This window comes from Neofelis nebulosa, chromosome 14 (genome assembly GCF_028018385.1).
Source record: "Neofelis nebulosa isolate mNeoNeb1 chromosome 14, mNeoNeb1.pri, whole genome shotgun sequence".
NCBI lineage: Eukaryota > Metazoa > Chordata > Mammalia > Carnivora > Felidae > Neofelis > Neofelis nebulosa.
In genome coordinates, this window is record NC_080795.1 from 54,530,316 (window position 1) to 54,543,609 (window position 13,294).

General features: G+C 38.0%; 1 protein-coding gene across 1 annotated transcript in view; it reads left to right on the plus strand.

Moving 5' to 3' along the window:
- PKHD1L1 (PKHD1 like 1) overlaps positions 1-13,294 on the plus strand; it is a 159,903-nt gene that overhangs the window by 74,935 nt on the left and 71,674 nt on the right. Inside the window, exons 40-47 of the mRNA XM_058698855.1 lie at positions 301-450; positions 2,359-2,533; positions 3,513-3,669; positions 4,576-4,732; positions 6,437-6,516; positions 7,200-7,329; positions 8,636-8,765; positions 11,995-12,236. Coding sequence (XP_058554838.1) covers positions 301-450; positions 2,359-2,533; positions 3,513-3,669; positions 4,576-4,732; positions 6,437-6,516; positions 7,200-7,329; positions 8,636-8,765; positions 11,995-12,236 — 1,221 coding nt within the window. The remainder of the gene's footprint in view (positions 1-300; positions 451-2,358; positions 2,534-3,512; positions 3,670-4,575; positions 4,733-6,436; positions 6,517-7,199; positions 7,330-8,635; positions 8,766-11,994; positions 12,237-13,294) is intronic.

A 13,294-nucleotide genomic window follows, 5' to 3' on the forward strand; every position in this document is an offset into this window, starting at 1 on the left:
TCCTTTTGACATCTCTGGTAAATAAAATTTTAGTTCCTAGAAGTAGTTGAAATAAATGACAGGATGTAATGTTTACTCAGTAAAGGTTTTAAATTAATACCATCAAAAGGAATTCTGTTGCATTAATATAATATATACTATATAATTTCAGTTCTAAGAATCATTTCATTTATTATAATATACTTCCATTTCAGGTTTTGAAATATGTACACAGAGGAGGTTTTCATTTCATTTCATTTCATTTCATTTCATTTCATTTCATTTCATTCATTTTCATTTCCTTTTATTTTTCTTTATTAGGGAGCTTTGGTGGTGGTCAGACCATGACTGTGACAGGCACTGGGTTTAATCCACAGACCTCAACTATATTAGTGTGTGGCTCAGAATGTGCAGTTGACAGGCTTAAATCCGATTACACAACACTATTATGTAAAACTCCACGTAATAATGGTAAGTAGTCAGAAAAAAGAGTGGCAGTCTCTGAGAAATGGCTAATGTTAAAGAAATCAGAGTCTAAATTTCTTCTTCTAAGATTTGGAGGCAATTGAATCACCTTTATGACTGTCCTCATTTAAAAAATTTCTTTAAAAATTTTTTTTAACATTTATTCATTTTTGAGAGACAGAGACAGAGCATGAGTGGGGAAGGGACAGAGAGAGAAGGAGACACAGAATTCGAAGCAGACTCCAGGCTCCGAGCTGTCAGCACAGAGCCCGACGTGGGGCTCGAACTCACAAACTGTGAGATCATGGCCTGAGCCAAAGTTGGACGCTCAACCAACTGAGCCACCCAGGCGCCTCTGACTGTCCTCATTTTAAACAATTTCTGTAGAACTTTGTTTTCTAGGTTTATATGTCTTTCAAGACTCATGACCTTTGGGCTAGATTAAATTGTTTATAATAAATTGTGGTTTTTCAGTTTATCAGGTAAACTGAGCATGCCTAATGGAGAACACATTTTTAATTCCTATTGAACTGTTAGATTTCCGTTAAAGATAGGAAAGTATAATGGTTATGAGTGTAAACCGTGATAATGCATTGCCGAGATTCAAACCCAAGCTGTGTCTTTGGGCAGGTTATTCAACTACTCTGTGCCTCAGTTTCCTCATCTGTAAACTGAGAATAATCACATTTTCCTACTTTATTATTGTAAGGTTTAATAAGTTAATGTATGTAAAGTGGATGGAATGATATCTGAAACATGAGATGTGATTTGCTGTTGTTATTATTATTACTCTTATTTATTTTTATTTGGTGGTTAAGAGCCCAGGCTCCCAGGAGTCCCTGAATTTCATTTTTCTACTTACTGTGTCACCTCAGTTAAGTAACTGAACTCTATTTCAGTTCATGCATCTATTAAGTGGAAATATTATTAACCCTAATTCTTGGGTTATCGTATTATTGTGAAGTTTAAACATCTGGTATTTTAAGTACACAACACATTTTAATTATCCAGTGAAATTTAAGATGAAACAAAAGGAATGCTCTAGGTGAATAAAAAATATGGTTTATACACATTTAAAAAAAATTAACAAAATTTGAGGAAGTCTTTATAAACATTTTTACTTCTTCTCTGACTTTTTAAAAAATGTTTATTTTCGAGAGACAGAGGGAGACAGAGTCAGACAGAGTCCAAGTGGGGGAGGGGCAAAGAGAGAGGGAGACACAGAATCCGAAGCAGGCTCCAGGCTCTGAGCTGTCAGCACAGAAACAGACGTGGGGCTCGAACCCACGAAACATGAGATCATGACCTGAGCCGAAGTTGGACGCTTAACCAACTGAGCCACCCAGGCACCCCTGACTTCTTAAACAAAGAATATTGAAGAAAATTTAACACTTTTATGAATGAGCTTATTTATCATTTCAACATCAGTTTATATGCTGATTTTTTTTTAATGCAACAGTGCTGTCAAGATTTGTCGAGGTTTTTGGGGCTGTCTTGATGCCAGCTCTGCTTCTTTGTACACTTTCGTACCAGGTGTCTGTGTTCTTTCTGTCTCTTAGCTCACTTCCAGCTGTCAGTCCTTGCTGCTCTCAGCCTGTGTGTCTTACCAGTTCTCCCTCCCTTCCTGCTCTGATTTGTGGTGTCGCATCCTCTAGGGCTGGAAACCACAGGGAGGTTTGTACCATCATCTACAGTAAGAGTCTCCAGTAAAGGGTCTAAGGGGTTTTCTCTTTGACTACATGCATGAATTTTGACATTTTTTGGCTATTGCTAAAGATCCTTATTAATTGAAAAATAGCCTGTGTATATTGGAAGTGATTACAGGAAAAGGAAGATGTTATTGAAAATGGGAGTTTTGGAAAAGAATAAGGGCCTGATGGCAGAACTGTCCTCAGTTCGATCCTCTTCTCATAGGCAGAGGACCTGAGCAAGCCTGTGAAGTGAGTGTGGTCAATGGGAAGGATTTGTCACAGTCCACGACCCCTTTTACGTATGCCATGTCACTGACTCCACTCATCACGGAACTATCTCCCAAAAGAGGCAGTACAGCAGGGGGCACCAGACTTACGATCACGGGATCAGGCTTCAGGTACTGTCTTCACACACACATACATCGGTGTGTATAAGCTCAAGGCATCACTCTTCCTTTCTCCTATGCAAGGACAGTGCTTAAAATACTCACGTAATGTGTACCCATCTGCTCAGAAGTCATGCTTGAGGCACATCCTAGTACTAATAGCCAACATTTATCAACTACTTACTCCATGTCAGGCACCTTCCTACCCCACAGAAACTTCCTGCCTTACCATCTTAGATATTTTTATCCCATTTTATGGCTAGGAGACTGAAATTAGGTTAAATAACTTGCCCTAAATCCTAGTCAGACCCCAAGTATAAATCACATCTTGTTATGTTTCCCCCACTATCTCATCACCAACCATGATCTGCTTCACTGAGTTGATGAAACATGTCTTCCATCATGTCCATTTCATTGTAAGTGGCCGGATTCCTTCTTCCTAAACATATTCATTATTTGGCTCAAATTTATATACTGCACGGTCATTATTCTTCAAGTGGATAAGGCTGACTTCAAAACCACAGATCATTTAAATCATAGAAGGCAATTTTAATTTCTCAAGTACTTAATTTCTCAAGACCTTGGACTTGAATTTTTACATGGATATTAAATTCTGAAGTCTTTGAATTTAGTGAAAATAATCACATAAACAAAAGGATCCCTGAAAGTCTCTACCAAAAGTGGCTCTTTAGAGACCAACATGGATTCTTTCAATAAATTGAACCCAGGCAATTTTTCTCCTAGCACTGGAATGCCTGCTAATTTGTACAGCAGCTTTATGTCCTGTCTTCTTAATCTCTGTTTACTTTTTTTCTTAACACATAGTTTGAAGACTTGCTATTGAAAAAAGTGTCAGTCTGCACTTTGATGGATCATAGAGTAAGATCATTATTTTTGCAGTAGTGCATATCATTAATAGGGTTTGAAAATGTTACCTAGAAATTTGAGGGAAGAAAGTCAGTGTTTTGTTTGTCCCCTTTTTTATTTACAGTGAAAATATGCAGGACGTTCACATCACCATAGCTGAAGCCAAATGTGATGTTGAGTATTCCAACAAGACGTATATCATCTGTGTGACAAATGCCCACACCCCTTCAGGGTGGGCTCCAGTTAACGTCAACATCAGGAGCAATGGCATGGCCAAACTGGTAAAGGTGCTGTTGAGTATAGTACTAATGACAGTAATAGAAAAGTAGAAGAGAAAGGAGAAATAGAAAACATTATGGGAGATGACATAATTGTTAATGGACTTTGTACTCTGTTAATGTCTCCAAAAAATAACTGAAATGTAACTATGCTAAATTTAAAGTAACATGTTTTTGTTGCTTGTTATTAATATTTTATGATTTCAGGTTTTTACTTATTCTGGATTGTAGGCTAATTGGTAATTGATTTTTCACTTTATAATTATTGTGAAATAAACCAACAGACAGCTGTGACATATTTAAAGTAGATTAAACTTGGGGCACTTGAGTGGCTCAGTCAGTTGAGTGTCTGACTTCAGCTCATGATCTCACAGTCTGTTAGTTTAAGCCCCGCACTGGGCTCTGTGCTGACAGCTCAGAGCCTGGAGCCTGCTTCAGATTCTGTGTCTCTTCTCTCTGCCCCTTCCCTGCTTGCGCTCTGTCTCTGTCTCTCTCTCAAAAATAAATAAACACTTAAAACTTTAAAAAAAAAAATCAGGTAGGGGCGCCTGGGTGGCTCAGTCGGTTAAGCGTCCAACTTCGGCTCAGGTCATGATCTCGCGGTCTGTGAGTTCAAGCCCCGTGTCAGGCTCTGTGCTGACCTCTCAGAGCCTGGAGCCTGTTTCAGATTCTGTGTCTCTCTCTCTCTCTGACCCTCCCCCCCCCCCGTTCATGCTCTGTCTCTCTCTGTCTCAAAAATAAATAAATGTTAAAAAAAATTAACAAAATAAAAAATAAAAAAAATCAGGTAGATTATACTTTGTTACTAATGAAAATGTTTCCTGGTTTAGGTTCCTTCTTGTTTGAGAAGTTGAATGAATCATTCTGATAAAACATCTGTATTTAAAAGCTTCTCGTATTTTATTACAGGATGATGCTGACTTCCTGTATGTCGATGCCTGGTCTTCCAACTTCTCATGGGGAGGAAAATCTCCCCCCGAGGAAGGGTCTCTAGTTGTTATTACAAAAGGACAGACAATTTTGCTGGATCAAAATACACCTATTCTGAAAATGTTGCTTATTCAGGGTAAATTTCTGACAACCTGCTTATTAGATTCTGTCTATGGAATATTTCTGTGAATAAAATTTAATTAAAACTCATGATTATGAATATTTATAGTGGTATGATGTTTTTAATACAATATGGAATACTGTGTTCTTTAAATTGAACATTATAATCCATTTGTGGTATGCTGTTATTTAGTGTGTTGTAACCATAATCTTTTGATGAAATGGAATGGAAAATATCAGAGTGTCTTGCCTTCTTATGGGTAAGCACCTTCTAAAGTTAAATGTTGTTTTGTGAAACTTTTGTTTCAATAATAATGTATGTGCATGTGCCTATGCCTCTCCACATGTGGTGAATCACAATAGTAAAAGGTATTTCCCATTCAGAAAAGGACTGGTATAGTGGGCCCCAGGGGTTATAAAATCAGAGAGATTTGCTAAATTCTATGCTAAATGACCACCCCAACTCCCATTGGGTGCCAGGTTGTGACTCTCACCTTTGTCTTTCAAACTACTTTCGTTGTACTTGGGCTTCTCTCTGCTTCTTGATATTCCATTAGTACAGAGGAGGAAATAACCAGAACTGTTACAACTGCATGTAAAAGCAACAATGTTTGGTGAAAGTAAAATGTTTTGGGCTTTCAGGTATCAACTTTGCCATAATGGCTTTAGCTGCTCAAAAACCTTTGTATTTTGTTTTTGTTTTAACTTCCAGGATAATAGTGTGTTTCAAGTATTTGAAGTTATTAACTCTTGGACCTTTGGACAAGTAAAGTTTACTGTTCACAAATTTACATCAGTCTCATAAAAATATATCTCAGCACATTCTTTCATAATGCTAGTCAGGCTATAGGTGTTGCTGGTGCAAATTAATGGATAGGAGTTCAGAGCTAATGTCAGCATTGTAATGATTTCTATAAAAAGTGCTTTTCTTTAATTTTTAGTTTAATTTAATTTAACTTTTTCTTTTCTTTTTCTTTTCTTTTCTTTTCTTTTCTTTTCTTTTCTTTTCTTTTCTTTTCTTTTCTTTTTTTTTTAGAGAAAGAGAACACAAGCAGAAGAGAGGGGCAGAGGGAGAGAGAAGGAGAATCTTAAGCAGAATACATGCTCAGCATGGAGCCCAGTGCAGGGCTCAATCCCATGACCCTGGGATCATGACCTGAGCTGAAATCAAGAGCTGGGCGCTCGACTGACTGAGCCACCCATGTACCCCTAATTTTAATTGTTTTTGGCCTTAATTTATATTTTGAAGACTTGTGTTTATAGAACATGTAGCTGCACTATTTAAAAGCATAGAAAATAACAGTGGTCAAAGGAAAATAATCTGTCTAGGGATTTAATTTTCCATCAACTCTTGGGTCTTGTCTGAAATTTTTGTATTTTATATTGCTAAAAAGCTGAAGTTAAAGTGACATGCATAGTGATAGCGGATAAGAATAAGAAATTAGGGCTGGCTCAGTCCGTTAAGTGTCTGACTTTGGCTCCGGTCATGATGTCACCGTTTGTGAGTTTGAGCCCTGCATTGGGCTCTCTGCTATCAGCACAGAGCCTGCTTCCTCTGCTCCTTCTCTCTCTGTCCTTGCCCCACTCACGCACATGCCCGCTCTTTCTCTCAAAAACAAATAAACATTTAAAAAAGAATAAGAAATTAAAATTTATGTGTAATTTGATAAATAGCTTTTAATAATTCCTTTGTTATATTTCAAAATTGTATGGTTCACAGGTGGAACTCTAATATTTGATGAAGCTGACATTGAACTCCAGGCAGAAAATATTCTAATTACAGATGGAGGCATTCTTCAGGTATACGAGAGAACCTGATATGGAATCCTTGCTAACCTCTTTCCATCTCTTTGTAAAATACCACTTGTAAAATGGATGGTTAATTATAACAGGCCCTCACAAGTTTATCTTTATGTAGGTCTCCATTACTAGTGTAAAATCCCCTTTTTGGGAAAATGTCTTCCAGAGTGTTCTTGTGCTTTTAATGGGAAGAGAATAGCATACTATCATAGAGCCAAATTTTTTTTTTTTTTAATTTTTTTTTCCAACATTTTTTATTTATTTTTGGGACAGAGAGAGACAGAGCATGAACGGGGGAGGGGCAGAGAGAGAGGGAGACACAGAATCGGAAACAGGCTCCAGGCTCCGAGCCATCAGCCCAGAGCCTGACGCGGGGCTCGAACTCACGGACCGCGAGATCGTGACCTGGCTGAAGTCGGACGCTTAACCGACTGCGCCACCCAGGCGCCCCCATAGAGCCAAATTTTAAATAGAACAGAAAAAAATAATAGCTCTGAAATGTGGCTAAAGTCAATCAGTATACTTTCCAAAGATCTGACTAGAAAATGTAAGGTTTATCTTCTGGAAGAAAGATACTAACAACGGAGCAATCAATTTCTCAAAAGAAAGGGTTACTTTTTAAGTGGTTAAAACTGTGGATATTGACTTAACTTTCCAAATGATGCCTGTGAAATCCCTTGCAGATTGGGACAGAAGCATCCCCGTTTCAACACAGGGCGGTCATTACCTTGCATGGGCACCTGCGATCTCCTGAGCTCCCAGTATATGGCACCAAAACTCTGGCTGTGCGAGAGGGAATCCTGGATCTGCATGGTAGGGCAGCCAAAAGGGCTCAGGGAATTGGTCCAGGAGATACTAGGCAGGAAACAAGGGATAACCCTCCTGACAACTCTCTAAAGGAAAACTTGCCAAGCTTCTCCTGTCTTTACATGTCCCCTCTTTGTTCCTCTTTATCTCTGCCCTCCCCTTATCCAGGGCAGGTCAGCCCTTCCTACTACCAAGACTCACAACCCAAGTCACTCCTGGGGACACCATTCTGGATCTTCTCTACACCGTTCTGCTTCTTCCTTTGTATGTGTTCCCACAACACCTTTTGCCTATTTCAGCACCTACCAGAGTACATAGTGATTATTACTGCTTTCATTTGTCTATATACAAAGGCATTAAGTCTGGAAGCAGAAGATTGTAACTTCTAATGTTTGTATTTTAAAATGGGCTCTTTCTAAAATATAAGTTTATAGTTGTACTTCTATATGACTATATTCTGGAAAATTACCAGCAAATAAAAATGACTATGATCATGTTTGAGGTATCAGGCTTACTTATTTAAAGGAAGCATGGTGTGAATCCTTTTTATGTTAAAGTCTTCTATGTTGCAATAATCTGTTTCTTTCATAAATTTAGAATGTATAAACATAATCTCTATTATGATAATAACTGTCACCCTGCATTGTGCTAAATAAATAATGTAATTTTCAGAAGTTTACACATTTCATTTGTCTCTAGATTATCAATATAAGCAATTTATATCAACAATGGCAAAGGTGATAGGCTGCTGCCTGTTTTAACAATAGTATCAAGTCACATTTATATTGTGTTTTTATAAAGATGATTGTTTTAAATGGAGTATATCATTGCAGAAGGATGATTTTTAGTTTTATAGACCCACACATGTTATCATAATGTAATTGTTACTTTTATAAAGCAAGCATTCTAAATATTTCTTTTTCTTTTTTGAGAAAGGTATAAAATGCCAAGGTAAAATGAACCTTTCCAAAGTTGATTCAATCCAGGCAAATATGAAAAATACATAAAGCTCTCACTATGCAAGAAAACACGTCTTTAGACATACTCAGTCTGGGGGCACCTGGGTGCCTCAGTTGGTTGAGCATCTGACTTCAACTCAGGTCATGATCTCATGGTCCATGAGTTCAAGCCCCATGTCAGGCTCTGTGCTGACAGCTCAGAGCCTGGAACCTGTTTTGGATTCTGTGTCTCCCTCTTTCTCTGCCCCTCCCCTGCTTGCGCTTTGTGAATCTATCTCTCTCAAAAATAAATAAACACTGATTTAAAAATTAAAAAAAAAGAAAGAAAGACTCAGTTTGTCTGTTGGCTCCAGGTCTGCCTGTTTCTGTGATCTGGACTCGTCTGGCTCATACAGCAAAGGCGGGGGAAAGGACTTTGATTTTACAAGAAGCAGTAACTTGGAAACCAGGCGATAAGATTGTAATCGCAAGCACAGGTCACAGGTATGATGTCTTCTGGGCATGATAACTTTGATTTAGAATAGAGATTTTTTTTTTAACTCTGCAAAAGAGGGATGATCCAGAAGGTCTACAACTATTTGATTTAAATTTGAAACCTCTAATAAAGAAATATAAATAGCCAAGTACGTATTTGCTAAATGTTAGCATCAGGTTGAACACCACTGTGTTGTTTTAATTGGTTAATTTCTAATAGGAAAAAGTATAAATTTGAACCTATAAAATGTATATTAATGAAATATTTTAGTTGTTTTTCACAGATAGATTCCCATGTAAGATTTTGCTTGAAAAAAGCATTCTGCTATTAAGTCATTTAAAACCTCTGACTTAGAGCTTTAGCTAAATACATTAATGAATGCAAAAATGTAAACGAGCTGCTTTATTTGGGGTCACCAGAGAACACGTTGTCAGGCTGCTGGGGAACTCTTTCATATGTTACAGTCTTAGCAGTGGTTCCCATGGAGCAAGGTTGTTAGTAATGATTGAAACAAAGAGAAGAAATTATTACAGATTGAGTGATGATTAACACGACCTTTTACATGTCTGACATTTTACAATTGAAACGGCCTATGACCCTGAATTTCTGCTTAATTATATATATTAGCAAACGAGAAATAAAAAGAATAAAAATAATACAGCTACACCAAGAATATTGGTGGGGAAAGGGAGCAGGAAGAGCTTTATTTTTGCTTTATTGTTCAAATTATGGGTAATAGCAAAATTGGGTATGGTCATGCTTATCAGGTAACAAGTAGTAATTTATGGTAAGAAATGGCTAAATTATGTTAAGGTCGTGACTCAATTTAGAATTAAAATTCAAGATGGCATTTTGATTTTGCCATTTTCCAAGTTAAAAATAGACTTGCAGATGTTAGGAAGAGTTAAGTATATACTTAGCTTTATAAGTGCCCTTTTTTTTCCTGCCTTTGGAAGAAATTTTCATTACATAATGGCAAAATAAAAAGCAGCAAAATGAGAGGGCTTCCGAGTAGAATAGAAGGTTCTTGTTTATAGCTTTTCTGTGTGAAATAACAGGGTAAATTTAGAATTTAGCCTAGAGGTATTTAATTTTAAGGAACAAGAATTAAGAAGTTTCCCACCAAACTGAACTCATTGTTTACTATTTCATTCATACGTTGTATTTAAGAATTTGTAAAAGCAAGTGGTTGAGAAAACTACTAAAATTAGTCAGCCTGGACCCATTTCCCAGCAATACCACTTGCCAGGTCTGCAGCCATAGTATTTCATCTCTGTACTTCAGGAAAACTAGAATGCTAATAGTGTCTATGTCAGAGTCATTGTAAGAATTAAATGAGTTAGTATGTGTAGGCACTCAGAGTGAAACTGGCTCAAAGTAAGTGCTGTATAAATGTTAGAGATTATTACAAAAGCATAAAAATTGTGTTCAGGTGCACATAACATATTAAAATGCTTTGTACAACCTTCTTTTCTAAAGAAATCTGTGTATCATCTGAATCCAAGAGAATTTGGGGGAGGCCATCCTAAATCCCTTTCCTATATCGCCTAAGGGATCTTACGCTCTTGGTATACCCTTAACTCAAGCATCATTAATCCTTACCTCCCCATGGCTTCCTTTGCCCACAGTTCCTTCTCTGAGTCTTTTGTACTTTGGCTTTCTCCAACCACTCACTGTCTTGAAAAATAACTTTATTCTCTTATCTTTTCTAGCTGCTTCCATTTTGCTTAAAAAAATGATTAATTTGCTTAAATATTATGCCCATTTTTTTCATTGCATCGTTGTTATCCTTTTTTTCCCCTTAAGCCCTTACAGTCTAGTTTTGATCTTCACAAAAACTTTCCCAGTGACTTTCTGACTATCAGTATCTGTCACTTCCTGCACATCACCAAGTTCTTTGGGTCCTGCCCTTGAAATGTCTCTTCCATCAGCTTTCCCTGCCCTTAGTTTAATTTAGACTCTGTCCCTCACACCTGGAATATTACATCACCTTCCGATGTGGACTCCATTCCTCTATTTTCCTCCCCTCACTAATTCGTTCTGCATTAATTTGTTAAATCAATCAAACACTGTTCCTGAGTTGTGACAAGCACTGTACTAAGCGCTCAGCACACAAAATGACTTAACCTCTGGGTGCCTTACCTGCAGGAGCAGCCAGGTAGTGGAAAGGACGAAGAAGCAGATAGGAGAGCCACAGCAGACATGATGGGCCTGCAGTGTGGCAATGGTGGGCACTGACAGGGCATGAGGTAGAGTGTGTTGGGAATCCAGAAGAAGGGCTGGGAAAGTTGAGAGAGGTGTCTTTTTACCCAGTTTGCATGTGACGTTGTCATTTGAACTAGTATTTAAAAGAGGAAAAAGATTTGCCAAGGGAGAGATGAGTCAAAAGGGAAGGTCAGGAAGACACAGAAATAACTCCCCTAACCTTACCTCTGTTGAAAACACCAGTCACACGCTTCGGTAGATAATACACAATCAGGCACGGGCACACACGTCTCTGTAAAGTCAGGGGTACTTTCTACTTGGCATCCTTCGCTCTGTGCCTAGAAAACCAGCTAGACACTCAATAATTGTTTGCTGAATGACTGAATACATGAGTGAGTATATTATAGAATCGAGAGGTCCTTTCGCTGTGGCTGGAATTGGAGGTGTTTTGAAGAAGTGGTAGAAATAAGACTTCATATACTTCCCCTCAGTCTTGTCTTTTCCCTACTCAGAAACTTCCAATGGCTTATCAACCTCAGCACTGTTGACACTTTGGGCCTGACAAGTCTTTCTTGTGTGGGGCAGCCCCTTGTGTTATAGGATGTTTAGAAATATCCATAGCCACTCCCCACTAGATGCCAGTCGGACCCCCATTTGTGACAGCCGAAAATGTGTCCAGGCATTGCCAAATGTCTCATGGGCAGATATAATCATTCGCAGTGGAGGACCACTGAGTGTGATCTTGAAAGTTTTAAGTGAATGGCTTATTTGAATACTTTATAGGAATTAGTCCAGTTCTCTCTAAACAACTGCAGCACTGGGAACATATTTATTTAATTGAAATGCATTTATAAAATTTGCTCACTCAAAGAGTTAAACACCATTTTCGAATTCCTCTTCAGAATATTGTAAGACACTTAAAAATTTCCTAGTTTATAGATGGAGTGTTCAGAGAGCATAAAACAAATGCACTGAAACAAGATTATGTTGATTTAGATTAATCTGGAAGGGTTTTTGTTGAAATTTTTACAGACACGGTCAACGAGAGAATGAAAAACGCACCATTGCATCCGTATCTGCTGATGGCACAAACGTAGTACTCACTGACCCGCTGAATTACACACACTTAGGAATCACTGTCACACTCCCTGATGGAACTCTGTTTGAAGCAAGAGCAGAAGTTGGAATTCTCACAAGGAATATTTTAATAAGAGGATCTGATACTATGGAGTGGAATCACAAAATTCCAGCATGTCCTGATGGATTTGACACTGGTAATTTTAGCAACCTGAGTGTGTCAGCTTGTAAATTGTTTCCAGACATTGTAAAAGTGCTCCCTGGGAGAAAAATCACCCCCAGTTAAAAACTGCTGTTGAAAGAGCATACTAGGTTGTGCTCTAGTACTAAATAAACCTCAAATGGCATTTCTCTTTAAAATGAGAAAGGTTTCTGGGGCGCCTGGGTGGCGCAGTCGGTTAAGCGTCCGACTTCAGCCAGGTCACGATCTCGCGGTCCGTGAGTTCGAGCCCCGCGTCAGGCTCTGGGCTGATGGCTCGGAGCCTGGAGCCTGTTTCCGATTCTGTGTCTCCCTCTCTCTCTGCCCCTCCCCCGTTCATGCTCTGTCTCTCTCTGTCCCAAAAAAAAAAAAAAAAAAAAAAAAAAAATGTTGAAAAAAAGAAAAATTTTTAAAAAAATAAAATGAGAAAGGTTTATTTCTCACTCATGTGCACGTGTCCAATATGCTCATTGTTATGATTCTAGGATATAGGCTGATGGAGACTCCACCTCAACATAGGCCTCTGTGATCTCGGGGACAGGGCAATGGGATGGCCAGGGAGTCAAGCAATAGCAGTTAATCACTTTGGTCCTGAAGACACGTGTCTCTTCCACTCAAGTGTCATTAGACAAGAAATGATTCCATAGCTTACCTCAGTTCTTATATGTGTGCCTGTGTGTGTATGCGTGTATATATAGATAGAGAGAGAATAGATAGATAGATGCTTTTATGTAATAAAAATACCATTACAATATGATGTATAGTTAAATATTAAGAAATATGGTTTAAAGATAGACTTTTCTTCAGTGGGTTATATTAGAAAAGGTTCTCTGGATTCAGTGTCACATAACCTACATTCTGATTCCAGTTCATGAAACCTAATATCATCCTGTTTAAAATAAGAATGTTTCCTGTTCTGCCTACTTACTGTAGTTATAGGAATTAAGTGGCAATATGCATATTCTAGTGCTATACAAATATAGGATTTGCATTATGTTAATCTCCAAGTATTGGGGCAAAGCTTCAGAGATAGTAAGAAAAAAATATCTTTATTAG